Source organism: Clupea harengus, chromosome 6 (assembly GCF_900700415.2).
Source record: "Clupea harengus chromosome 6, Ch_v2.0.2, whole genome shotgun sequence".
NCBI classification, from domain to species: domain Eukaryota; kingdom Metazoa; phylum Chordata; class Actinopteri; order Clupeiformes; family Clupeidae; genus Clupea; species Clupea harengus.
Window position 1 is genome coordinate 19,461,679 of NC_045157.1, and position 27,074 is coordinate 19,488,752.

General features: G+C 45.3%; 1 protein-coding gene across 3 annotated transcripts in view; it reads right to left on the minus strand.

The window, feature by feature from the left end:
* Nucleotides 1–27,074, minus strand: part of acsf3 (acyl-CoA synthetase family member 3) — a 40,102-nt gene that overhangs the window by 2,962 nt on the left and 10,066 nt on the right. For all 3 annotated transcript variants that reach the window (XM_012819228.2, XM_031569284.2, XM_031569285.2), the window contains exons 4-9: nucleotides 21,327–21,481; nucleotides 19,913–20,058; nucleotides 13,031–13,128; nucleotides 12,257–12,383; nucleotides 1,668–1,802; nucleotides 1,104–1,215 (exon numbers count right to left, since the gene is read on the minus strand). In XM_012819228.2, the coding sequence (XP_012674682.2) occupies nucleotides 1,104–1,215; nucleotides 1,668–1,802; nucleotides 12,257–12,383; nucleotides 13,031–13,128; nucleotides 19,913–20,058; nucleotides 21,327–21,481 (773 nt within the window). The remainder of the gene's footprint in view (nucleotides 1–1,103; nucleotides 1,216–1,667; nucleotides 1,803–12,256; nucleotides 12,384–13,030; nucleotides 13,129–19,912; nucleotides 20,059–21,326; nucleotides 21,482–27,074) is intronic.

The following is a 27,074-nucleotide window of genomic DNA, read 5'->3' on the forward strand; positions in this document are numbered from 1 at the left end:
CTCATCCCTGCACACCACTTACAGATGAAAACTAACCTCTAGAGTAAGCCTGGCCTGTTCTAAATGCCTGGCTCAGGGCATGGCAACATGGAAGTGGAGGCCACACAGGGATTGGAATAATCAAACTATATTCATTAAAGAGAATGAACTAAACCACAGAGGTTAATGGGGAACTCGGGTATTTTTTAACCTGGGCCCTATTTTTCCATCCTTTTGGGTCCAGATTATTACTAAAAATGATCAAAACCAGTCCAGTATTGAGTTAGGACACTATAACTGGCAACCGCAAAATGGCTATACAATGTAATCCTATGGGGCAAGCATCTGTGTCAAAGTAAACCGCTTGTTTTCACCACTGACAGCCTCATTATGTTGTTAAGTGTTTGACAACATGGAACAACATGGAAAGGATCCCTACAGAGATAGACCTGTGTCTGTTTACCTCAGTAACTGTAAAGAAACTGTAGAAAATGACTGCATCTACAGTCAATAATTTACTTTTCTCTCGTTTTGTTCCGTTCCGAAAGAACTAATGAGTAATTTTCTACAGCTTTGTAACTGTAAAGTCAGTATAATTGTTACATGTTATAATTGGTTTTGTAAAATAAAACTGTAACGCAATCAGGATAGTGCCATGTCATGTATAGGCAAAAGAAAATCCAAAAAGTGACCAAGTTTGGAGAGGCTTTCTAAAGCTCCAAACCAGGAAGTCATTACTGTTACTTAGGACACCTGCACCAACTACCCCTAACCCTGCAGAAGACACAGGAAACGCACACACAAGAGCAGCCGGGCAGGGCCGTGACCATGCATTTAAATTAAACTGCTAGAACTAAAGAACTAAACCACATTCACAAACCAGTGCAGTACATGCACTCACAGAAAGAGTGCACTCCAAAGGAGAAAAACACTAGTAAATGTTTTTTTGGTAAGATCCTAGTTTTTCTATTAAAGAATCTATGACTATTGTTCTGTGCAGTGAGGGTGTGTGTGTGTGTGTGTGTGTGTGTGTGTGTGTGTGTGTGTGTGTGTGTGTGTGTGTGTGTGCAGTGAGGGTGTGTGTGTGCAGTGAGGGTGTGTGTGTGTGTGTGTTGGCGTCTCACCTGGCCCAGGCCTTGAGCTCTGGGAGACTGAGACTGGCCCCTCTCTGGAGCTGCACCACCGCAGTCACCTTCTGGCCCCACGTGGCGTCCCTCACCCCAATCACAGCCACATCTGAGGGAGAGACAGATACACATATACACATACACATATATAGGAGAGAGAAAAATATAGAGAGATAGACAGATATACATATACATATACACATATATAGGAGGGAGAAAAACAGAGAGAGATAGACATATACACATATACATACACACATATATAGGAGGGAGAGAAAGAGAGAGATAGACAGATACACATATACATACAGTATACACATATATAGGAGAGAGAGAAAGAGAGAGATAGACAGATATACTGTACATATACATATACACATATATAGGAGGGAGAGAAAGAGAGAGAGATAGACAGATATACATATACACATATATAGGAGAGAGAGAACGAGAGAGAGAGAAACAGACATGTAGAGAGAGAGGCTACGTCTGAACAAACTAATGAGGCTTCAACAGCCACAAGAGATTTCACCTTGTCTTTTCTTCGTAATTGCTAAATACCTGTTATGTGTGGGTGGGCCAGCAGGTGCCTCTCCACCTCCAGGGCGCTGATCTTGTAGCCACCACTCTTGATGATGTCGACAGAGGTGCGGCCCATGATCCAGTACACCCCATCCCTGAACACAGCCGTGTCACCTGCAGGAGAGACCAGGGTGACCATGACGACCACTTCACTTTCACGCGACTCTTTCAGACCTCCGCTAGACTAAGACTCGGAGTTGGAGCGTGGTACCAAAGCGCCAAAGGCCAAGAGTCCGCGATCACACCGACGCACGTGTGCATTCCCAGGGATAACGTCTATGAGAAGCTTTACACAACAGACGGTGGTTTCAGTGGAGTCCAACACTGGATGACCTTTAATGTGCATGGGGTCATTTGCATGCCACCCAGCTCTCTGCACAAAGCCACAGTGGTCATGATGGATGGCATGTATACACATGGAGGTATAGAAACGCTAACGCCCCCCAGGCAAAGACCTCACAGTGAATGGGATTCTGTGTGTGTGTGTGTGTGTGTGTGTGTGTGTGTGCGTGTGCGTGTGCGTGTGTGTGTGTGTGTGTGTGTGTGTGTGTGTGACAGAGTGAATGAGCATGAGAGAGAAAGAGAGAGAGAGAGAAAAAGAGGGGGAAGGGGAAAGAATTGCTGCGCTGCACAGTTCTGGTGTGATTGAGGGACGGTGAGGGCTCAATCAGCAGGTCAGTGTCCGTGTCCAGGGCTTTTAGCCGGGGGCCCAGCCGGCCCTCCAGCTCCCTGGACAGATGCGTCCAGCTCCAGCCCCCTCCCCGGGTGGCTAATAATAGCCTGTATCGAGCCTCCTCGGCCTCCATCTCCTGGGCAAAGAGCGGAAAGCTGCTCAGCTGGAGCTCCCTTAATTACCTCCCCCACACACACACGTACACAGCAGACATCAGGTGTGTTTGGGCGTGTGTGTCTGCTATGCTAGGACTCGCACACAAACAGGCAGGCATTTATATACACAAGCAGTATCCATGCTATGACATTATGAGCTTAAACAAAAAGGTATGACAGGGAGGACTAACACACACAGAAATATGCTGCTATAGCTGCAGCCAAAACAAACACCAACACAGACAGACAGACAGACAGACAGACAGACAGACAGACACACACACACACACACACACACACACATACACACACATACACACACAACAAGAAACTTCTTTAAACTAAAAGAGAGTCTAGTGTGAAAATGACCCCAACACGTGTCACACCAATTTCTTTCCTGTCACTGGTCACTTGATGTGGAACGGACTCGGAGGACAGTGTCGCTGGAGTGGTCACCAACTCAACTCAGGGACAGAGAGAGAGAGAGAGAGAGAGAGAGAGAGAGAGAGAGATGGAGTGAGAATGAGAGATGGAGAGAGAGATAGAGAGAGAAATAGAGGGAGAGAGAGAGACAGAGAAAATGAGAGCAAAAGAGCTAGTGTGATGGAGAGAAAAGAACAGAGAATGAATATGAGCAAAACAGACAGTGAGAGAGCGAGAGAAAGAGGGAGTGATCGAGAGAGAGAGGGAGGGAGAAAGAAAGAGAGGGGGAGTAGGGAGGCAGGTGAGAAGACTGTTTTATTGAGTGCAAGGGCTCAGCTGGGCAGGACGATGATGGTTAGGAGGAGGGAGGGGGGAGATGAATGAGGAAAGAGAGAGAGAAAGAGAGAGGGAGAGAGACAGAGAAAGGGAGAGAGAGAGGGAGCTCTGAAGAGAGAGACTGGTTGTACACCGAGAAGGAGTGAGCAGGTATGAACAGAGGGAGAGAGTGTGAGAGAATGAGAGAGAAAGGTGTTGGGAGTCCTTTGTAGGTCATTACACAGTGCAGGGTGCCAGATGGAACAGGGGGGAGGTGGTGAGAGGGGAGGTGAGGGGAGAGGTGGAGAGAGGTGTGGGGACTGGTGTGGGGCTGCTCTGGGTGGGGGTGGGGTGTGGTGGGGTGGGGGGGTTAAGCGAGCGGGCAGGCTGGTGGTGGCAGGTCGTGACTAGCCGGTGACTGAAGCCTGTGACAGGTGACAGCCCTCGTGTAGGTCAGCATTCTGCCTGCTACCTGTGCTGGTCGTGACAGAACACGAACACACACACACACACACACACACACACACACACACAGACACTCTCCTCATTCTCTCTAGTTAATTTATTTACTATCTCAAACTCACACTATGAATGAATCCAAATCTCAAATAATTTTGTGTAGATTTTTTTCCATACATTTGAATTTTTTTGAAAGCACTTGTATCCCAAATTACTTTTCCTTCTGCTTCCTCACATCAAAATCAATCAGAATTTAATAAGCACAACTCCAATCCCACACTCACACCCAGAACCAGATCAAATCACCATCATTTGAAAAAACGTCCCCCCCCCCCCTCCCATACTCTATATAGACTCAACTATGCCATTATAAAACGAAACTAATGCCCAGGCATGCTTTAATCTGGCACTGGGCCCACGAGTTTGGCCCTTTAGAATGAATCCACGTCACTCTAATAATAGCCTTCCTTATGAAGCCATGATCTTATAATCATTCTCATCTCACTTCTAAATGCTCCTCTCCAATTCTTATCCTTTTTCTTCCTCCTCATATCTTCAGGCTGCTATCCTTCTTTCCTCTCTCTCTTTCTCTCTCTCGCTCTCTTTCTCTGCCTCCTCCATCGATAACCTGCTCCTTTCCCCTTGATCTCCCACCCTCCCCACAGCGTTCTCCTTTCCTCTCCCTCACTCTTTCACCCTCTCTTTCTCTCAGTCCCCTTCTCTCTCTCCCTCCCTCCCTCCCCCTCTCCTCTCCTCTTCCCTCTGCCCCTTTTTCAGTGCCCTCTCCCTCCCTCTCTCTCTCACTCTCTCTCTTGGCGTCAATAGAGGGGCCCATCTGTTCCCATACATCATGCACTTCATTTCAGTTTATTAGCCGGGATAAATCATAAATATTTCATTATACATCACGGGCGGCTGTCGCAGCGCCGGCGCAATTTATCACCGCTGCCCCCTCTCTCTCCTGTGCCGCTGCGCCGCAGCAATAAGCTTTCCAGTCTATTAAACAAGATTGATACAGTGTGTAAATTTAGATATTGGGAATTTCTTCACAGACCACTGCCTCGCACTGATAGGGCTGGGTGAAGGGGAGAGGAGGGGGAGGGGGGGTGTAGGAGAGAGAGGAGGGAGGAGTGAGGGTGTCGGAGAGAGTGAGAGGGAAGTGTGTGTCTGTGTGTGTGTGTGTGTGGGTGGTTTCTGGGGGTGTGTGTTTGTGTGTGTGTGTGTGAGAGAGAGTGTGTGTGGACCAAAAGGGGGGAAAAGAGAGTACATGGGTGTTAACACTCCAGTAATAGTATATTTACAGCCCCCCCCCCCCACACACACACACACACACACAAACACACACACCATCTCCACACAGTCAAGTGTTTTCTTCCTGTATGATAAATCCATGGGAAAAGAGGGGCGAGTGTTTAGGCATGGATGGGAGACAATGGGGAATGAAGAGAGGAAGGAGGCTGCACAGTGGTGTGGGGAGGAAGAGGTGGAGGAGGATGGGAGAGAGAAGATCACGGACACAAACAAGCCAGACACACAGAGAAAGAAAAACAACTTTGCTCTCATTTCTATGACTGAAACTGTACTGGGGAGAAAAGGCAGCAGCAACAAAAATAAACAAACAAGCCAACAAACAAACAAATACACAAATAAATAAATGGTAAAGGGTGGCAGCAGAGGAAACAGGGTCAGGTCAACAACTACTCTGCCATTCCTTCACAGCACTGTGTGCCAGATGCCTCTGAGCGAGTGGGCCAAACCCCATGGATAACAACTAAACAACATGGACACATGTGTATGTGTGTGTACATGTGTGTATGTCTGTGCGTGTGTGTGTGTGTGTCTGCATGTGTGTGTGTGTGTGTGTGTGTATGTGTATGTGTGTGTGTTTGTGCATTGAAGAAAAAGAGTGAGTGCCTGGCCGGCATGATGAAACTCTGATTAAACATAATGAGAGGGATGATGGACTGGAGTGCTGAGACACACACACACACACACACACACACACACACACACACACACACACACACACACACACACACACACACACACACACACAAATTCCACATATCAATCAGAATACAAACACACACACACAAATTCCACATATCAATCAGAATACAAACACACACACACACACAAAATAAAGACACAAATGCTTATGACAACATACAAACACAGACAACCACACACGCGCACACACAGACACACACTGTCTCTAAAGCTGTCTTGAAGGAGAACGATATGGACCAGTGGCTTTTCTAATTAAAATGATAAGATGCCTAATTGCACTGGCCTTATTTTTTACCTCCTCCTTCTCTCTCTCTCTCTCTCCTCTGCCTGGCGCTTGGAGAAGAAGAAGGACGCCCAACCGGATATCAAAAGGGGACAAACGTGTGATGCAATCAGCAGAAATCCTCTGCGTGGTGTTGCAAAGCGGATGAGATTCCACTCCAGTGCCGACTGATGGTGGGTGGGTGCGGAGGTGGAGAGGTGGAGGGGGGGGGGGGGGGGAGCGAGAGATGGCAGGAAATTCGCTCCTGTCTAACACGCGGCGTACAAACCCAAACACGCGACGGGCCAATCTCATGCTGCGCTGCCCTAGAGGACTCTCATCCAGTGTGATTGCTGCACAGAAACATCCACTCTGCACCTTCACACTCTCTACACAACTAATGCTACGTGCTAGACACAATGTCATTGATATTAGGGTCAAGAGGGATTATTTTACTATTTGCATCAGGCAGTTTGCATGTATGTAGGGAATATGATTGCTTCATGCCACGGCACATCACTACTATAGCATCTAGATTGTACAAGGATAGCAACTAATTAGCAGGATTACCAATTCAGATGCATCTGTTTGGTTTAATAGACTCATAGTATAGTACACAATAAACAGCAAGACACACACACATGCACACCTAGGCACAAAGCATGAGATTTAAGAAGCAGACAAACAATCGTCAAGACAGAGAAGCAAACATCTTTTCTATGCACCCATCCATCCACACTGTACACCCTCCATCCAATGTGTGTGTGTGTGTGTGTGTGTGTGTGTGTGTGTGTGTGTGTGTGTGTGTGTGTGTGTGTGTGTGTGTGTGTGTGTGTGTGTGAAGGGGCTGTAAGGGGACTGACAGCTGTGGAAAGGGCAGCTTGACAGAAGCCGTGTTCCACGTCCACCACACTTACACCTCAACGAGCACACAGCAGACTGACAGGCCCCAACACTGCTCACGTAGGTGTCACAACCCATGCAACAGAGACACTGTGTGTGTGTGTGTGTGTGTGTGTGTGTGTGTGTGTGTGTGTGTGGTGTGTGTGTGGTGTGTGTGTGTGGTGTGTGTGTGTGTGTGTGTGTGTGTGTATGCTGTGCTAAAAGAGCATCTTTCAATCTAATGGAAAAGAAAAAAAAGCCCTGGCTTCCATCTCTCTGATACAGCACATCACAACTCAGTGATCGATACTGCATTACATGTTAGCAATCACACAAGCCATTCCTCCTTTCTCTCTCTCTTTCTCACATTTCTCTCTTACACACACACACACACATACATACATGCTTGGACCCCCTCCCTCTATCCATCTCACACACACACACACACACACAATCTTGGTCCCTTTCTCTCTTTCACATACACACACACACACACACACACACACACACACACACACACAATCTTTCTCTCCCTCCTCCCCTGTCAGCCTTATCTGTGCTCCATTAATGAGGTCTGTTCGGCAGGCCATCTCTCTGAAGGAACAGTGGTAGAACACAACAGCGACATGAATATTAATTCAGGCATTAAAACGCACCACGCTTTAACGAAAGCACTAATGAGGATGAATAACAGATCAAAACAAAAGAAAGAGAGAGACCAAACGGGGAAAATAAAACGAAAGAAAAAAAAAATGCAACACTTGTGCTATTTATCTCTCTTAACTTTCCTTCCCCCTCCTTTTAAAAAAAGAAAGTAATTAATATCGTACATGAGAGTGGCTTGCACTACGGATGACTGATCTCATTTGTTTTAAACAATGCATTTAAGAGGAGAGGGAGGAGTATGCAAGGTGGCTGATTGGGCTTGTGTGTGTGTGTGTGTTTGTGTGCGTGTGTGTATGCGTGCATGTTTTGTCACACTTCAGGAGATAGTAGGGGAGAAGTGGGGAGTGGCGGAGAGAGAGAGGGGGGGCAGAAGGAGGGGTGGGGGGAGGACATCAGGACTGATAACCTAAGGAGGATCAAACGCAAGTGCGCACGCTCCATCTAAACGCCTCGCCTTGCATCGTGAGCACGCCGTGCCGCTGTGGAATTCTCTGTGTCAAACAGGAGCATGAACATGATTCATTGCCTCAAAGAATACAAAACAACTGCTGCGCGTGGAGATGCGGTGTGTGTAAATGTGTGAAAACGGGGCGCACACTGTATTTGACTAAACAATCGTCTAATACATACAAAACAGGCCAACGTCAGGTTTGCACTGTTGATGGGAAAAACCAAAGATGCATTGCTTTGCTGAACTAAGAGAGGAGAATCTGGAGCCGTGTTCATGACAACAACATGAGAGGAGCACACTCCCACTCAAACGGTCAGCACTCATACAGTCACATGGCAACACTGAAAGAGAGGGTCTGAGCCTGAAATGACAAAAGAAAGATGGAATCTGTGTGAAGTGTAAAGCAAGCCTAGGTCAACAGCATATGACCTCTAACCCCTCACTGGTTAGAGCATGCATTCATTATGTGTGTGTTTGAACTATTTATGTGTAACGCTGAATGGGTTTGTGTTTGTGTGATTGTGCCGGTGTGAGAATGGGAGAGTGAATGTGTCCATGTGTGTGGGTGTCTGTACACAAAAAGAGTACATGACACATAAAAAAGTGTGTGTGTGTGTGGGGGGGGGGATGTGGAGATGTGCTGGGTGTCTGTCAGCTGAAGGATGATCCCCAGAGGGTCAGTGACTGCCCACCACAGACTCACACAGATCTATGCTCATCTCACTCACCCCCCTGTCCACTGCTTTTACACTCATACACTCACAGCCCCTGGCAAACAACACTGCTACTGCGTGTGTGTGAGTGTGTGTGTTTGTGTATGTAGTATATGTGTATGTGTGTGTATTTGTGTATGTAGTATATGTATATGTGTGTATTGCTGTATGTAGTATATGTGTGTGTGTGTGTGTGTGTGTGTGTGTGTATTTGTGTATGTAGTATATATTTGTGTATGTATGAGTGTGTGTGTGTGTGTGTGTGTGTGTGTGTGTGTTGTGTATGTATGTGTGGCATGCATGTGCATTAATTTCTGCCTGTGTGTATGTGTCTATGTGCAAGTCTAAATTCAAGACAATTAGCAATAGAAACAGATAATTTGATCATCTCCGGCTAGAAACTGAACACACCTTGGTGAGTAAAGCATCTAGTTCTTTCTATATGGTAGTGGGATGAATATGAACTAGTTGGAGTAGCTCAAACAATTTTATAATATAATAATAATAATAAAACTTTATTTATATAGCACCTTTCATGCAAAAGAATGCAGCTCAAAGTGCTTATAGTTCAAGGAAATATTCCCAATCTGAGGCAGAGACAGGGTTTGTCACTAGGTGAAGTTAAATCAGTGGAACTCATGAGAGAGGGAGAGGAGAAGGGCCTGACGGAGAGGAGAGTCCTTCCCTCTGGGCCGTGGTGCGGTGCGGTGCGGTGCGGTGCGGTGTTGTGTGGTGCGGTGCGGCGCGGGGGGCAGTGGTAGCATGGGGCCAGCGTGACATTGGGAGCGGGGATGAAACAGCGGTGTGACCGGAGGAGGGACGTGCCATTAGACTGATAAGAGACAGCGTGGCACAGAGAGGAGCCTCTTAAAATAAATATCACACAGTTCTCATCCCTCCCTCCTTCCTTCCCTCCCTCCCTCCTTCCCTCTCTCTCTCTCTCTCTCTATCTCACCCTCTCTGCTTTGCCTTTCCCTTTCTTTAAAACATGTTGTGATGGCTGTGAGCAGATCCTCCATCATGATGTCCGACTAAACGGATCGTGGGGGGGAACAGACGAGACACCATTGCTCCCCACCACCACCTTTATTTATGCCACAGCAGAGTAACTTTGTAAAAGGTGGCTCCATCATTCACACAGTGTGACACAGGAGCAGTAGGAGTATTGCTAATGCATGTCTCCCATCTGTCCGGCTCTGTATCTACGGTCGACACGGCAGTGTGTATTTGTGGATTCTGTCTCTGCAATGCACTCCTGACAAACAATGATGAAGTAACTGAGTCTGTGTGACACCGGAATTCTTCTGACACTCGGACCCTCTCTTTTGCTCTGTAAGAAGTTCCATCCAGAGCACCGAACCGTAACAGTGACTTCAGGGGTACTTTGATACGACCAGGGCCGCGCCCTGAGAGTGCCAGCTGACCAAGACCCAGGAGGAAGAAGAGGAAGGAAAGGAGGAAGAAGAGATAGAGACAGAGAAGAAAGGAGGTGTGGGGGCACGGTGTTGGACAGGGTGTTACGAAAAGAAGGAGAGCAAAGAAAGAAAAAAGAGAGATTCGCCGAGGTGAACACTGGAGAGAAGGGTGACAGATGATCTATAGAGGTGCCAGTCACCGTGGGCCACTGCACTCGCTCAATTAAAGACAGAACTGGGCAAGCTGGGGCCACATTGATCTGTTTCCCCTCCATCTCTCTTTCACTCACGCTCTCTCTCTCTCTCTCTCTCTCTGACTTTGTCCCTCTCTCAAAGTGTGTTAAGTTAGGATGGAGTGAAAGGACAACTAAGTGTAGATGAGACACATCTTCCGTATAGAGAAGGGAAAACTGGGGGAATGAGAGAGAGCGAGAGAGAGAGAGAGAGAGAGAGAGAGAAAGAGATAGAAAGAGACAGACAGAGACTGATAGTGAAAGATGAAGTAAGGCTGAGACACTGACACGCTCCCAGACACCTGTGCCTACTTTTAGACCCCTGTGACACCACGAGATGGATGCCCCTGGCACTCCTTTTCCAGCAGAGTAACCAAACCTACCCAACCTGCCTATTATTCATTCAGGCTCAAAAACAGGTTTTCTTTTAGTGAATAGACACCCCTCTACAGGAGTCAACACAGTCAATGAATGGCACTGTTGCTGTAAAGGACCTCTAGTGCTCTTCATGAATTAAAAGTCTGTTTCAGAAGGGCACACAGGTGTCAGAGAAATGATGGTTTCTCAGACCACAGACCGGAGGGCAAGAGTACAAAGAGTCTGTCAGTGCCGTCCCTGATCACTCTCTCACACACACACATACACAGTCACACACATACACAGTCACACACACACACACACACACACACACACACACACAGAGACACACACACAGAGACACACACACACACACACACACACACACACTCTCACACAGTGGCTGGGGGCCTGGTCTTGAGGGAGCTGATTGCGCTGGCTCTCATTACCAGGCCAGTGTGTGTAATGGGGTGTGACAGCAGCATGCAGCGCACTGCAACTCCGTCCTTCCAGCCCTAAGAACCAATTAAAGCCAACTCCTCTCCTCCCTCTCTGTCTCTCCCCCTCGTCCCCTTACCCTCTGCTTACTCTCTCTCCCTCCCTCCTCTTCCTCCCTCTCTCCTCTCCTCTCCTCTTCTGCTCTACTTCTTCACCAGTGTCAGGCTCACCCCTTAGAGAGAATGTGTGGTGGTAGTTTATGGTGTGTTTCTATGCTGTGTGTGTTTGACCTGGACATCCCCCACCCCCTACCTGATGATTTTTACACTCGTTCTTAGATGTCCACAAGTGCACCCATCACTTATTGTCTTTATATCTCTCTCTCTCTATCCCTCTCTCTCTCATCCTGCTTAAAGCTTTCAATTCTCTTTCCATCAGTGCCTCCAGTTTGGTCTTCATTCTCTCTTCCAGAACATTCTCCACTCCACCTCCTCCGTCCCACCATCCCCTCTTCATCTCTCGATCCGTCTATCTTTTCTTTTTTCTTTCTGCTCTGCCTCTTCCACTCATCCTATGAGCTGGGCTCTTCTGGCCTCCCTCCTCAGAGGCAAGTGTTTGACTGACAGCTCGTCTTTGCACGCGCACACGTCCGACCCGTAAACATATATATTCACACTGCTGCACCATTAATGCAAACCACTCAATAACACTGCAGCGGTTTGAAAAGTCACAAATAACACAGTGTGTCTACAGAAACGCAGTCTGTTTGACAGCTGGTCAAAGTAAGTGTGTAACTTCATGCAGTGTTTCAGCAGGTACAGCACAGCAGCAGACCATCTCATTTCTGAGGAGAAGCAGTTTTTGTAGAGGGCTAACCTTTCAGCCATTTGATAATTAAGACCTGGGAGACCCAGAGAGAGAGAGAGAGAGAGAGAGAGAGAGAGAGAAAGAAAGAGTGAGCCCTCAAGTCAATCAGGAGCAGGGCTGGATATGCTGCAAGTTAAACCCCAGGATTCTTCCAGAACAACTTGTCTATTCCAGACATGTATGAATTAAGGTGATACACAGTGCATTGCAGAAGTACTGTGATGTGGGGCAGTTTGTGTGCAGCTGTACCTGTCTTGAACCAGCCGTCCTCAGTGAATGCCTCCGCCGTCTCCTGAGGTTTGTTCCAGTACTCCCTGAAGACAGAGGGTCCACGCACCATCAGCTCCCCCTCCTTACCCTCCAGACCGGGGCGCACCTGAAGCCACACACACACACACAGAGGCTTGGACACATACACAGAGACATAGGCACATACACACACACACACACACACACACACACACACACACACACACACACACACACACACACACACACACACACACACACACACACACACACACACACACACACACACACACACTCACACCTAATAAAGCACCAACGATGTGAAAACCTCTCCACTTGTAAATCATCTATAAACTGTAAAAGACCCATCCACTAATGAATAAAATATTAACTATAAAAACTGTCCACAAGCCCTAACTCACAAATAAGTCAGAGACACGGACTATAACCTGAACCTAACGGTCACCAGTCACAAACTCCCACCTGAGCCCTAATCATACCCAAGACTCCACCCGAACACCATCCTTTGGATTCACCGTATAAAGAAAAGACAGACAAAATATTGTTTTTTTTTTCTTTTTAAAGTGGGTTCAAAATGTCTCCTGCCTCATTAAGCAATGGCTGGCCTTAAATGTTGATGTAGTAGTGCATGTTTGATCATGCTAACATAGCTTCGTGATTCTAATTGGATTAATGCAGTGCTATAAGGCTACCATCAGTCACTCGCCATGCTAATGCTGACCAGCTGGAGAGGTGAGAGCAGGGGGGACTTACCCGCGTCTCCTTGCTGTTGCCCTCTGCTATAGTGGTGTTGGTGGAGTTGGTCATGCCAATGCGCACCTCCACTCCAGGAAGAGGTGTGCCCACTGCTCCTGCAGACACACACACACACACATTATATACACTTATTAAATCAAATGCATTTGAAGCGTACCTTTCAGAAAATATGCTTTCACAAAGACACCGGACACATGAAGCCGCTTTCACACTATGATAGAGATAGAGGAACACTGAAAAAAATGAAACATTCCATTTATCAACTTCCATACAATATATTGCATTATTTCACAGAGCACACTCTCCATGCAGACAAATTCATTTTATCTGCCCATTAAAATCATTCTGATATACTGATCACTCACACATCCACCCACAACCTCACAACTTGAAACAATTACGCCTCCATCCTCTACCCTTTTGAAAGGCTTTACGTCTATGCTGTTATACGAGAGTCTTTTGTTTCCAGCGGAGTGATATCTTTTTAAAGCAGCAAAAGAGGGTGTATGGGCTGACTGAGATGAAGAGGGGGAGACCGCACCAAAGGGTTGTTCACTCACTCCGTGTCTGCCTCTGGTGTTGGTCATTGGCTCTGACAGCTAGCAGCCCTGACTGCATTTGGCCTTTATCTGACAGCCCTGTGGCCTGTGTTTTGAGTTTTTTGTCCTCTCCGCTCTCATTTTTCCGTCCGTTTTCTTCTTTTTTTTTCTTTCTATCTTTTTTTCGCAGAGGGCCGGCATGCTGGATTATCAGCCGCGTGTCCTTTTCCAGAGAAGCCAAAAAGCTGACAAGGATGGGATGATAAAAAGCACTTTCTCCCCTCAATCAGAAAGTCACCAAAATCCATTTATAGTTGAGCTCAGGCAATCTCACACTCACTCCCTCCCTCTCTCTCTCTCTCTCTCAAACACACACACACACACACACACTCACACTCGCTGTCTCCCTCTCCAACTCCATCTGAGAGGACCTAGAGTGATATTTGAGTCATGTAACGTTTCTCCAGTCGCCATACTTTGCAGGAATTGAGATCAACTCCCATTTCAAAGCAGTGAGAGGAGAAAAATCTGAAGCTGAAAACAAGAACAGAATGATTATGGAGGGTGGCAGAGGTGCAGATGGAGCAAAGGGTTACATGCGCCTAAACACACACACACACACACACACACACACACACACACACACACACACACACACACACACACACACACACACACACACACACACACACATATATAAAAGAACACTATCATACATAAATAAGTATGCATGTGTGTGTAGGAGTATTGGAGTGACACAAAGTTATAGAGATGTGTATCATGACATACACATACTGGAGCTGCTGAAACAGCCTGCCACATAATATGTCAAATGTTCCCATTTACATTCTCATGCACCTACCACTGTCAAGTTATGACTATAAATAACTACTAAAAATTGAATTTCAACTGATATTTTATGACGTTTTGTTAACATGCTATTGGCTTACATTATTTTAAACACCATGAAATTGTACAACGTCCAGGTTGTACAACTTTACAGAACAATGGATATATTTGGTTCAGTCTGAAAGCCATGTCATTGAATGAGGCTGAAAGAAAGGCATCATATGTCAACACCTATAATTTCTTATCATAAAGGCAGACAATGAATATTTCAGTTTGGCATTTATGAGAAACATATTCTTAACATCTGTTCACCCCATGTTATAATGTGCAATGTTGTAACAGCTGTAAGCCAGCTGCAAGAGAGAGCACCCTTAGCATTGCATTACACATTAGTTTTCAGCTTTGCCACAAAGTTCCACCTTGTGCCACGTGTAAAGTAGTCCACAGCAATTACACAAACAACCACATATCAAACAGAAAAATGATGCATACACACATTCACACTTCGCTCCGTTTTCCTCGCTTTTGCCTCTCACACACAAACAGACACATGCACACACACACGCGCTTTTATTCTTCGTTCATTTTTCACCTTCAAACACACATACAGACACAGACACAGACACACACACAGACACACACACACATACATACACATACACATACACTCAAGTTAAGACCATGAGATTTGTTGTGTGGTTAGTGAAAGGGCTGGTGAGTGACAGCCTGAAAATAACTAATGAAATGATGGGGCATAAAAAGCGCCTCCTGGCAGAGTAATGTAATAACAGTAATAGAGACCCACTCCAGCTCGCCCCCCCTCACCTCACCACCCACTCCCACTCCCACTCCACTAACACAGGGAGGAAAATAACCATGGCGATATCAGGCCCCGGCTCCTCTCATCTGCTGACTGGCAGGGCCCCTGTAGGGTGGCGCTGATGGCTGGATATGGCTTTTATGCTTGGAGTGGAGCAAGCACAGGAATGCTAATGAGTGCGCGCAACTCTGTGTGTGAGTGGGTGGTTGTTTGCATGTGTATGTACGTGTGTGTGTGTGTGTGTGTTTGCGAGTGTATGTGCGTATACCACTGATGGATCAAACAGTGCTATAGACAGGCCTTTGGTACATATGTGGATGCAGGAGAGTAAATGTGCTTGAGTGCGGTTAGCTATGACACTTAACACAAAAACACTCATAAACAAAGCAACACTAAACAGCTGCACAAAGCCCATATTAACAGCTCCGAGGCAAGTGCCAATCAGAACGCCGCCTGATTATGACAATGTGATGAACACACACAGACACACTTCCATCCCCCCCACCCCCCCAGGCATACCACCCCTCTCAGCCCTCACCCCACTCCACAAGCCCCCTGTCACTCAGGGTTACTTCACACACACCCCGGAGTTCCCTTCTGAAGAACACACACACACACACACAGACACACACAAACACACACACACACACACACACACACACACACACAGACACACACACACACACAATATGGAAGAGCAACGGCGTGGGGGACAAATAGTAAACAGGCAAAATGGCAGATAGTATGAGAGAAAGAAAGAGAGAGAGAGAGAGAGAGAGAGAGAAAGTGAGGGGTGAGAGAATAGAGTGTGTGTGTGTGGGGGGGGGGGGGGTCTCAGTAGCTTAAGGGGGGCTGGAGAGTGACAGAGGAGAGAGGAGCACAAGGCGGTCTGCAGTCACGCCAGTGAGAGAGGACATGTGTCTCCTGCCAGAGAATGTGGAGAGGTTAAAGCGAGAGAGAGAGAGAGAGAGAGAGAGAGAGAGAGAGAGAGAGAGAACTACCGTAGAAAGACAAAGAGACCAGAAAGGGAAAGGGCAGAGAGGGAATTGTTGGGATGACAGCACTACTAGACACTAAACTAACTCGCAAACCAGTAACTCACCCAGACTTACTGAACTGAAAATCCCTAACAAGAACTAATTTTAAATGTATCATTTGGGATGTTCTGACAAAAGCAGCATACAGAAAAGACAACATCTTCTAAGCCTTCCTGAAATAAATGCCTGATTACTGTTGACTTTCTCTGTATGTGTTTTTTGTGTGTGTGTGTGTGTGTATTTTTTTTGTGTGTGTATGTATGAGTCTTAATATGCTCCAGAGGTTCTGGTGAAGAAGAACAAAGTGAGGCAACTGATATTGATCTCTGCTTTAACCTACTTTATGAAAACAGAGGCAGATGCAGCCTCGGTCGAGCTGAGCACTGACGTCAACAAGCAGCGCTGAGTTTCCCTTAATCACCACCTCTGAGGATTAAACGCAACCTGTTGTCTTTGTTTCCCACTTCCGACTGGCGCTAATAATGAAAACTGAACAACCCCACTCACATCTACACGCGTGGTGGTGAACGAGGGCCGTAGAGTCAGCAGCCGATGCGTCATTCGCGCTGCAACTTTTGAGAGTTGGCGACGACAGGAAAATAACGACAACGACCAAAAACACAAAATCCACACACACACACACACACACACACACATGTTCAAACGCCAGCTCCAGCAGGGGGGCTTTGAGGAGACAGTGGTGGAGCGGTGGGGTTTGACGGGCGCTGCTCAAATGGCAGTCTGGCCGTCGGGGGCCTCCGCTGCCCCGTGGGCCCCTTACCCCGAAAAAGACACCCCCTCCACAGGCACGCTCACGTCAGAGCTCCAGCGGCGCTCAAAGCACCGCACACATTACCGCCCGGCATTGTTATGACAGAACAGACAAACACGCACGTCACACATGCACACGCACTCACACATCAATACGTCTACAACAAAACACAGGGAGAAATCCCCAAATTTACGTGATTAAATGTAGAATAAATAAAATAGTCTTACATCTCTGAACAATACCAGTAAACGACAGATTTATCAGACACACAGGAATAGAAAAATGTACCTGAGCTCAAAATGTATGTTTTATTAAATAATTATTAATGGGATGTCACTCTATCTACATAGATCTATAGTATATACAGTGCCCTCCGCAATTATTGGCACCCCTAGTGAATATGAGCAAAACAGCCTATAAAAAAATATGTCTTTGCTGTTTATCCTCTTGGTCTTTCACTCAAAATATTCACAAAAATCTTACCTTTTCATTGAAGTAAAACTATTGAAAGAAAAAAAAACTGTTGACATTAAATAAATATTTTTCCCCAAAACATGTGTGCCACAATTATTGGCACCCCTTAATTTAATGTTTTGTGCAGCCTCCCTTTGCCAAGATAACAGCTCTGAGTCTTCTCCTATAATGCGTGATGAGGTTGGTGAGCACATGGCACAGGATCTGAGACCATTCCTACATGCAGTATCTCTCCAGATCTTTCAGATTCTGAGGTCAACGTTTTAAGACTCGGCTTCAGCTCATCCCACATATTTTCTATGGGGTTTAGGTCGGGGGACTGTGATGGCCATGGCAAAACCTTTATTCTGCGGTCGGTGAAGCATTTTTGTGTTGATTTTGAGGTGTGCTTCGGATCATTGACCTGCTGGAAGGTCCAACCACAGCCCATTTTAAGCTTACTGGAGGGGGCTGTTAGGTTTTCATTTAATATCTGCTGGTATTTGATGGAGTCCATGATACCATGTATCCTAATAAGATGTCCAGGGCCTTTGGAAGAAAAACAGCCCCACAACATCAAAGATCCGCCACTATACTTCACATTGGGTATGGGGGTCTTTTCTGTATGGCTATGTTTCTGTCTACGCCAAAACCACCTTTGATGTTTGTTGCCAAAAAGCTTTATTTTGGTCTCATCTGACCATATAACTCGGCCCCATTAAAAGTCTGACTTACATTTGGCAAACTGTAGGCGCTTTAGTTTGTAGTTGATTGACAGCAGAGGCTTTTTTCTGGCAACCCTCCAAAACAACTTGTGGTGATGTAGGTCTCGTCTGATGGTAGTTTTGGAGACTTTCTGACCCTAAGACTCAACTCACCTCTACAATTCTCCAGCTGTGATCCTTGGAGATTATTTTTCCAGTCGAACCATCCTCCTCACGATGCATGGGGTCAATGTACACACACGTCCTCTTCCAGGCTGATTCTTAACATCTCCTGTCGCTTTAAACTTCTTAATTATTTCCATGATAGTGCAAATGGGTATTTTCAACTCTTTAGAGATTTTCTTGTGTCCATTTCTTGATTTTTGCAGCTCCACAACTTTCTGTAGCACATCGTCACTGTGTTCTTGGGTCTTTCCCATAGTGATGAATGACTAATGAAATTTGGCCTGTGTCACCTCATATTTGTACGCCAGTGGAACAGGAAGTCATGGTTGACCTCTTAAGAGTTCCTTATCAAACAGGTGAACTTAAAAATGTAAAACATGACTGGAAATATACTTCAGTTAGATTTTAATTATAAGATTTTTCTAGGGGTGCCAATAAACACACATGTTTTGGGGAAAAATATTTATTTAATGTCAACAGTTTTTTTTTCTTTCAATAATTTTACTTCAATGAAAAGGTAAGATTTTTGTGAATATTTTGAGTGAAAAACCAAGAGGATAAACAGCAAAGACATATTTTTTATAGCCTGTTTTGCTCATATTCACTAGGGGTGCCAATAATTGCGGAGGGCACTGTAGTCACAATACTATACTTACACTTAGATAATAATATCAAAGAAATTATTTGGATTTTTGTTTCAAAACAAAGAATGAAACAAAACCTGGAAGCGGTATCTCTTAAGAGACATAGAAGTTATGCTGCAGTAAACTCAAAAGGTAAGTTGCATTTTAAGCAGGTGAACTTCAAAGCCTGTGTTGGTTAGCTAGCTTCCAGAGGGAAGTCTGGCAACTTTTTTGATCAAACATCATTATTTTCACTTGTTTACATCCAAACAAAGCCATTCAGAGTTCACGGAAACAAGTTTGCCAATGTGAAGAAGACATTTGCAAAGTCTACTCCAATGAGGGAGATCATAAAAGACCATAAAATGTATTACATTTTTTGGTCTAAAATGCTGATTGTGACAGAAAAACTCAATAAAATCTAAGTAACAAAAAAAAAAAAAATGCTGATTGTGGAGTCTATTGTTCTACAAAATGCATATGATGCAGAATCCACTTATCATATTAAAATCCTGTGAGCTGCGATACATCACCTGTGAGCTGCGATACATCACCACATACTACACCACAAAATGACCATGTAAGACTTCTGCGGACTTATTTATAACCATTTAATTTAACAGTTTCTATCATCAAACATTTAGAGACTATTCATTTAGGGACAATAAGTCTGTTTACATCATCTGAATCTGAGCGAAACTGAAACTTTTTATTTGTTCTCTTAATTGATCACATTTGTTTTACCAACACACAGAGCTACAGTGGCCCAGAAAACTAAAAACACATGGCCATGGCTCTGTTATAAACTCTCAATGCATTTGTTATAGGTATATAAAAGTGCCAAAGGAAGGAATTCTGAACAAAATTTGTGTTTTAAGCTGGTCTGAGGTCAGTACCTGGTGTGCGGCATCCCTTGAGAGGGTTGGAGAGAGCCATGCCGATCTCAGTCATGCCGTAGCGCTCAAGCAGCACGTGGCCCGTGATCTCCTCCCAGCGCTCCAGAGTGGGCTGAGGTAGCGCAGCCGAGCCAGACACCATCAGTCTACAGACGAAACACACACAGACACCATCAGTCTACAGACGAAACACACACAGACACCATCAGGCTACAGACGAAACACACACATACACCATCAGGCTACAGACGAAACACACACAGACACCATCAGGCTACAGACGAAACACACACAGACACCATCAGGCTACAGACGAAACACACACAGACACCATCAGTCTACAGACGAAACACACACAGACACCATCAGTCTACAGACGAAACACACACATACACCATCAGGCTACAGACGAAACACACACATACACCATCAGTCTACAGACGAAACACGCACATACACCATCAGGCTACAGACGAAACACACACAGACACCATCAGGCTACAGACGAAACACACACAGACACCATCAGGCTACAGACGAAACATATATGACATCAACCAACAGACCGAACAGACACAAAGCAACATCAGTCTACAAACCGGACACACGTATACAACATTCAAACACCATCAGTACATAGAAAGAATATGTCATCAACATCAGCCTACAGACATAACATAAAAAAATCATCCACTAGTATCATTCAGGCACGAGAATCATCTGAAATTAAACACACGCCAAGCACTATGAATCAGAAACAAATAATAGAAGACAGCAGACACAATCAACCATAAAACTGTGTCCCTGTGTCCCTGACAACACAGTACACCTGTTAAATGCCAAACAACCTGCACTCATAACAAACGCAGCCTTCACCTTACCAATACAAATGTCAGACCAACAGTAGATTATTTTAACTGATTACGATTTTCACTAGACATTCAACAGCTCAGAAACAGCTACAAATTGTACACTTTAAAGGTGTCAGAATGACAATTACATTGGCTCATCAAACTGACTGACTCCTGTAAAGCGAGCCATATATGCTTCAAGATACCAAAAGTTGACCGACATACCACAGAATCTACTTTCAGATCAATGCAACAGCTATCTAGGACATCTCTAGGACACAACTGTGGTGCTTGCTGATAGTATTTGACTGGGAGTTAACTCAACGATAGCATCTTATCTATCGCATCAGAATGCACCACGACTTCAGATCCATACTGTACTTCAAAGCCTTGCAGAGGAACTCCTGTGTGTGTGTGTCTGTGTGTGTGTGTCTCTGTGTGTGTGTGTGTGTGTGTGTGTGTGTGTGTGTGTGTCTGTGTGTGTGTGTGTGTGTCTGTGTGTGTGTGTGTGTGTGATGGCGGTGCTGTTCACAGGCGGGCATGCGAGCGAGCCTCGGGTGTACCTGATCCGCTCCTTGCACACGGCCTTCACAAAGTCCCTGACGCGGGGCTGGGTGAAGTGCTGCTCGTAGTGCTGGATGAGTTTGGAGTAGATGGTGGGGACGGCCATGAACACGTTCACCATGGGAGCCTTGGAGCTCAGCAAGTGCTCCCACACCTGTGTGTTTTAAAAGACAAAAATCTACGTTATGTGCTTAAATAGGTAAAACTAGAAGGAACAAAGACAGCTCGTTCAAGTTCACTGCAATTGGTGCGAGGTCAAATCTCTTGCTGGTGGTCACATCGACTTCAAAGTCTGACTACATACGAGGCCAAGACATTTTTTATTTTTTTATCAACAGATATGAGACTTGCAATTTATGAGTACTTAGTTTGTTCAGTTTGCTCAGTTTGCTCTGTCCAACTCAGTTGTTGCATGAGTAGCAGTCTTCATAGCCAGTGCTCCTTATTTAACTATTGTTTTACCAAACAAATAAGAGCAGCAATGATAACAATGATATAAAAATATGTTTCACCAGATTTACCATAAAAAAACTTTAGCCTCCAACTCTTCCTGTGATACATAAATAACCATGACACAAGCTTATATCATGTGTGCATTTATGATCTCATGTGCAAACGCTTATAGCATGTGTGCATTAATGATCTCATGAAAACAGTCCAAAGATAGCAGTTACACTCACAGCCACAATAACACTGTTGCTACGCATGTTTACATTACTAATGTAAAAATTGGAGGTACCGTGCTTCAGCATAAACAATAAAAAACACAAGCATCTCTCATGTTGATATCAATAGTGAAGCGTGCATTCAAGCAGACAGACAGGTACACTCTCTCTTTCACACACACACACACACAGCTCCTCGTCCTGCATGCCTGGCTGCTCCTGCTGCACACAGTGGGAGAGGAGCATGAATTAATTGAAGGTGAACGACAGATTCTCTCCTTGGCTCTGTCGCCCCCTGGGAGGTGCACGTCTCCCCAAGCCCTCCTGCCTCATTTTCTATCTTTTCTTTATTTCCCTTTCTCAACCTCTCTCTCTTTCTCTCTCTCTCTCTCTCTAACACACACACTCACACACACCCTCTCTCTCCATTTCATTATTTGCTGCTTCACTGCCTTCCCCACTCTTATCAGTCTTCCTATGTCTCAGCCTTTCTACACACACACACACACACACACACACACACACACACACACACACACACACACACACACACACACACACACACACACACACACACACACACACACACACTTATCTACAACCCATTGCTCATCCTTTTTGCCCCCTTCCTCAGGTATCTGAGCTGTGTCAGTCCCTCCTCTTCTTCTTCTTAATACTGGCAATCTCTTTTCATCAGCCCCCCCCCCCCACACACACACACACACACACAAACACACACACAATAACCCTTTAAATGGTATTTAATTCTCATGACCTTGATAGGAAGAAGACAGAGAGGCCATATAAAATGAGAGCATTAGACTGTGGGGTGCTGTGTGCAGTTTGACTGCAAACTATGTTCAAGGTGTAATATAATTTACACACACAGAACCACACAAACACACACACACACACACACACACACACACACACACCTGAGCTCTCCTCAGTTAATACTACAAGAATAGCGTGACTGGTAGCACAGTTATCAGTTACATTTACAGTGAATACGTAATAATAGCCACTTCTAGCAGATAAACATGTGACAAAAAGCCAGTTTTCAAAGAAAATACCGAATGAAATGAAATGAGGTGAAAAAGAGAAAGACAGATTGAAGGATAGAGCAGGAAAAAAAGAGGGTTGAATGTTATTTAATGCTACTGCACATTGCTTTCAGGCCCATGTCCATCAAAACGCAATGGAGTGGTTCGGGCTCGGGGCCCACTCAATAGAAAAGGGAAAGGCAATTTATGTCTGTCAAAGAGCAGCCGTCTACCTGGAGGCTGAGGGGGAGGACTCAGGTGGAGAGGCCCCCATCTGCCCCGCACCCCCTTCATCTCCTGCCCCCAGCCCGCTGCTCTCTGCCCCTACGGCTGGGAGGTCTGCTCAACAGCAGTCAAACGCTCGGCGACTGGGGAGGACCGTGACCCACTTACTCACCCCCACTGCTGGTAGGTACTGAACTTAGGAATGCTTACTCTTTACATTAGAACACTTGTAACACTTCAGTGGAATTGTGGTTTTACCAAACAGGACTGTATAGTTACACTGAGCAGGCAGGAAAAATGGCTAACATAATGTAAGTGGATACAGCTTACATATTTTAGAGTGAAATATAAAGCAGCATAAGCTAAGTTAAATGATGACTAGATACTGTACATATCTACACATCTGTACATGGTACTGGATAAAAAGGGGAAAATAGCTTGGCTTAAAAAAAAAAAAAAAGAGCAGTGGGACCTGCGTGTACTTAAAGAGGCTGCGCGTGGGGTGGGGCACAAGCTATGAGAGATCTCATAGATGTTGCAGAGATGAACAGATGAATGAACAAGCCTCCCTCATCAGTGCAGCCAGGGAGCGCGTGTGCAAATACAGACAAAAAAAACAACATGATCTAATGCCTCTGGCTCTGGAGAAAAGTGCAGGGCAGCATCAATATTTTAATACGTATCTTTTTCATTCTCCTGGCTAGGGATGAGAATTGATAAGATTTTAACGATTCCGATGCCTTATCGATTCCTGCTTATCGATTCGATTCCTTATCGATTCATTTATCGATTCTTATTGGGCAAGGGGTGAAAAAAGAGCACAAACGGGTTCATTTACATTCATTTTCTTTTATATAATTTTCTATAATGCTGCACACACCATATACAGTATGTATACATACACATTTAAAAAAATAATAATAACCAAAAACATTTATACATATTCCTCTTGAACTTAAAATAAAACTTACATAACTTAAATAAAATGTATTCTGTTTAATTTAAACATGTTCCTATAAATTAACCTACCGAAAATCTGGTGCATCTACCGTAGTAAAAGGGTGCAAACCTTTCACCACAAACTTAGTCACTGCTCGGTGACATTCGTTGATCCTCTCCTCGGTCATTTTATTTTTCCCTGCCTCGATGAAAGGATGGGCTAGAGGTGTACAAGACGTGCTAGCTGTAGCCTGTGACCCAGACAGACTACCAGCCTCTGAACCGGTCTGACTCTGAACGTCATCAGCTAAATTGGATGGAAATGGAGATTATTTATATAGTGAAAGCTGGTTTACACAATGAAACAAATGGCACTAACAAAATCGCTGAATTTGCTGAGCTGACATAAAGCCACATTAAGAGGGGAGGCAAACACTACCTCTGCCTCAATGTAGGGGGCTGAAAATGGAAGATTCTACAGCTAAGCTAGCGTAGCTATATGCTAAGTTTAATAATGGATTAAAAGACGATATGCTCAGTTTAATAATGGGTTAACACGATAACGCGAACGTTTGCTGATAACACACGCCCTCCGATAATTAACACCGTTACGATCAAACATTTCTCAAAACTGGACTTTCAATCCAAACGTGAAGTGATCAATAATGGGAGACCAATGCCGGAGCTAAAATGTATGCTTCAAACGAAGGGACAGAAGATAACTCGATCGACTACACACAATAAAGGCAAATTGCTTCACACAGTGAGTGGTTGTGATCACTTTTGAGGAGTTTACCTTGGACAGAAAGAGATGAAGCGCCGACGTTAGCTGAGCTGCTGCATGCATCGAAGACATGACATTCCTGTAATTTAATTCCATGCTGTGTGTTCAAATGCTTATTCATATTTGTTGTATTTCCTCCCTTCGACGAAATATACTTTTTACACAGGTTACAAGTGGCGTAGGTGTCATTTTTGTCGTGTGAAATAGAGCCAAACTTTAGAACGCTTCTGCCTAGTTGCCATGTTTGCTCCAGTCTGAAGAAGAAACTAAAAAAGTTTGCGCATGCGCAACGCCACAGAGGACCGATAGCAGAACCGTTAAAGAATTTGGCTGACGATTCCAAACAATCGGTTCACTATGAACCGGTTCTAAAAAAGAACCGGTTCTCGATTCTCATCCCTACTCCTGGCCGCACTGCGCATGGTTTGACACATATCGGTGCAGCCTCAATTATTGATTTTCTTTGGCTTTGTTAAAAAATTCTTTTAACGGTAGTCCTTGGAAATATATATATATATTTTTTTAAAGATAAGACCCACATAGCACAAAGCATTCCTTTTGATCGACTCAAAACAAAGTTGCTTCTTTTTTTTTTAGAAAGAATTCAAGGTCACAGCAAAAGAGAGAGATACAGAGAAAGAGAGGTTCTTTCTGTTGTGGTGGAATGCCTTTTATTATTGTGGCCTCTCCAGCCCCTACCTGTCAATCAGCACCTTGACTCCCATTAAATTCTCCCAGACCCTTAAAAACCCTGCTAACTCCCCCTAAACACACATACACACACACACACTCTCGTTCCAAAACCACCACCACCACCCCCCTCCCTCCCTTCTGCCCCCCTCCCTACTCCACAATACAGTGGGAGTATCATTCTTCAATGTCAGCCCATCGATTGATCTGGTTCTAAAGCCCTTAGCCAGAGTTGGCGTGGTCAGATACAAAGCCACACGGGGCAATCCATCACGCAGACTCTAATGCTTACTGTGACAGTCCTTCAGGGGAAGGAGGCTCTGTGTGTGTATCTCTCTCTCTCTCTCCGACACACACACACACACACACAATCGCAGAGACACACACACGCACTGACCCACACTCTGGGAGCCCAGGCCTGTCAGCTCCCGGCGCTCGTATTGACGCCCACAGCCCTGGCAGCACAGCAACGCGGCTACAATTAGTGCGGCTCTCTGACAAGTAACCGATAAGGTTGAACAGACACACACACACACACACACACACCCCCAGTCCTCTCCTCTCCTTCCCTCCCCACCTCACTCCGCCCCGCCACACCCCATCACACACACCACCACCTCCTCCACCCTCCAGCACCTCCGTGCACAACTTCATTGAGCAGGTCTGAGAAAAGAGGTCCCAAAGGGGGGGAGCAGGGAGGAGAGGATCATGGGTCAGTGGAGCTTGGCGTGAAGAGTTAGAAGTCCATTACACGGCCAGGACTCTCCATTTAACAGCTTCAACTTAATGACTAATGGTCAGAGCAGCGGCGAAACGATCACAAATACTGACCGAGATGCAGCTATTTGCGGCCCTAACGAGCAATACTGAAAAAAAGACAAACATAGCTGCATGGGTGGATTGAACTGGACTGTATGGGACCAGTCTAGAAAACACAAAGGGATAAGCTGTTACTTTGTTAGTTTGCTGGCGTTTGGTTGGTAATAATTGGTGGCCATGCTTGTTTGATTATCTTTCAAAGGGTTACAGACATTATACATCCCTGACAAACCCAAAAAGCAAGGAACTAATCGTCTCGGTTACTTACGTAACCTCGGTTCCTTAAGCAGGAACCAGATATAACAGTATGGTACATGACGTCAGTCATGGGGTACAAATCGAAGCATTTATCTGTTCACGCCTGAAAGGCCGCGAGATCTGTCAGCGCGCGCTCCTGGGCCCGCCCCCCAGGAGCCCTTATCTTATTACGCGCCCACAGAACTGCCTCGGAAAGAAACTGAGCAAGACAATCAATCCAAGGTAACACTGTACACGCCAACTTTGTTATATCTGGTTCCTGCTTAAGGAACCGAGGTTACGTAAGTAACCGAGACGTTCCTTAAAAGCAGGTCACTGCGATAT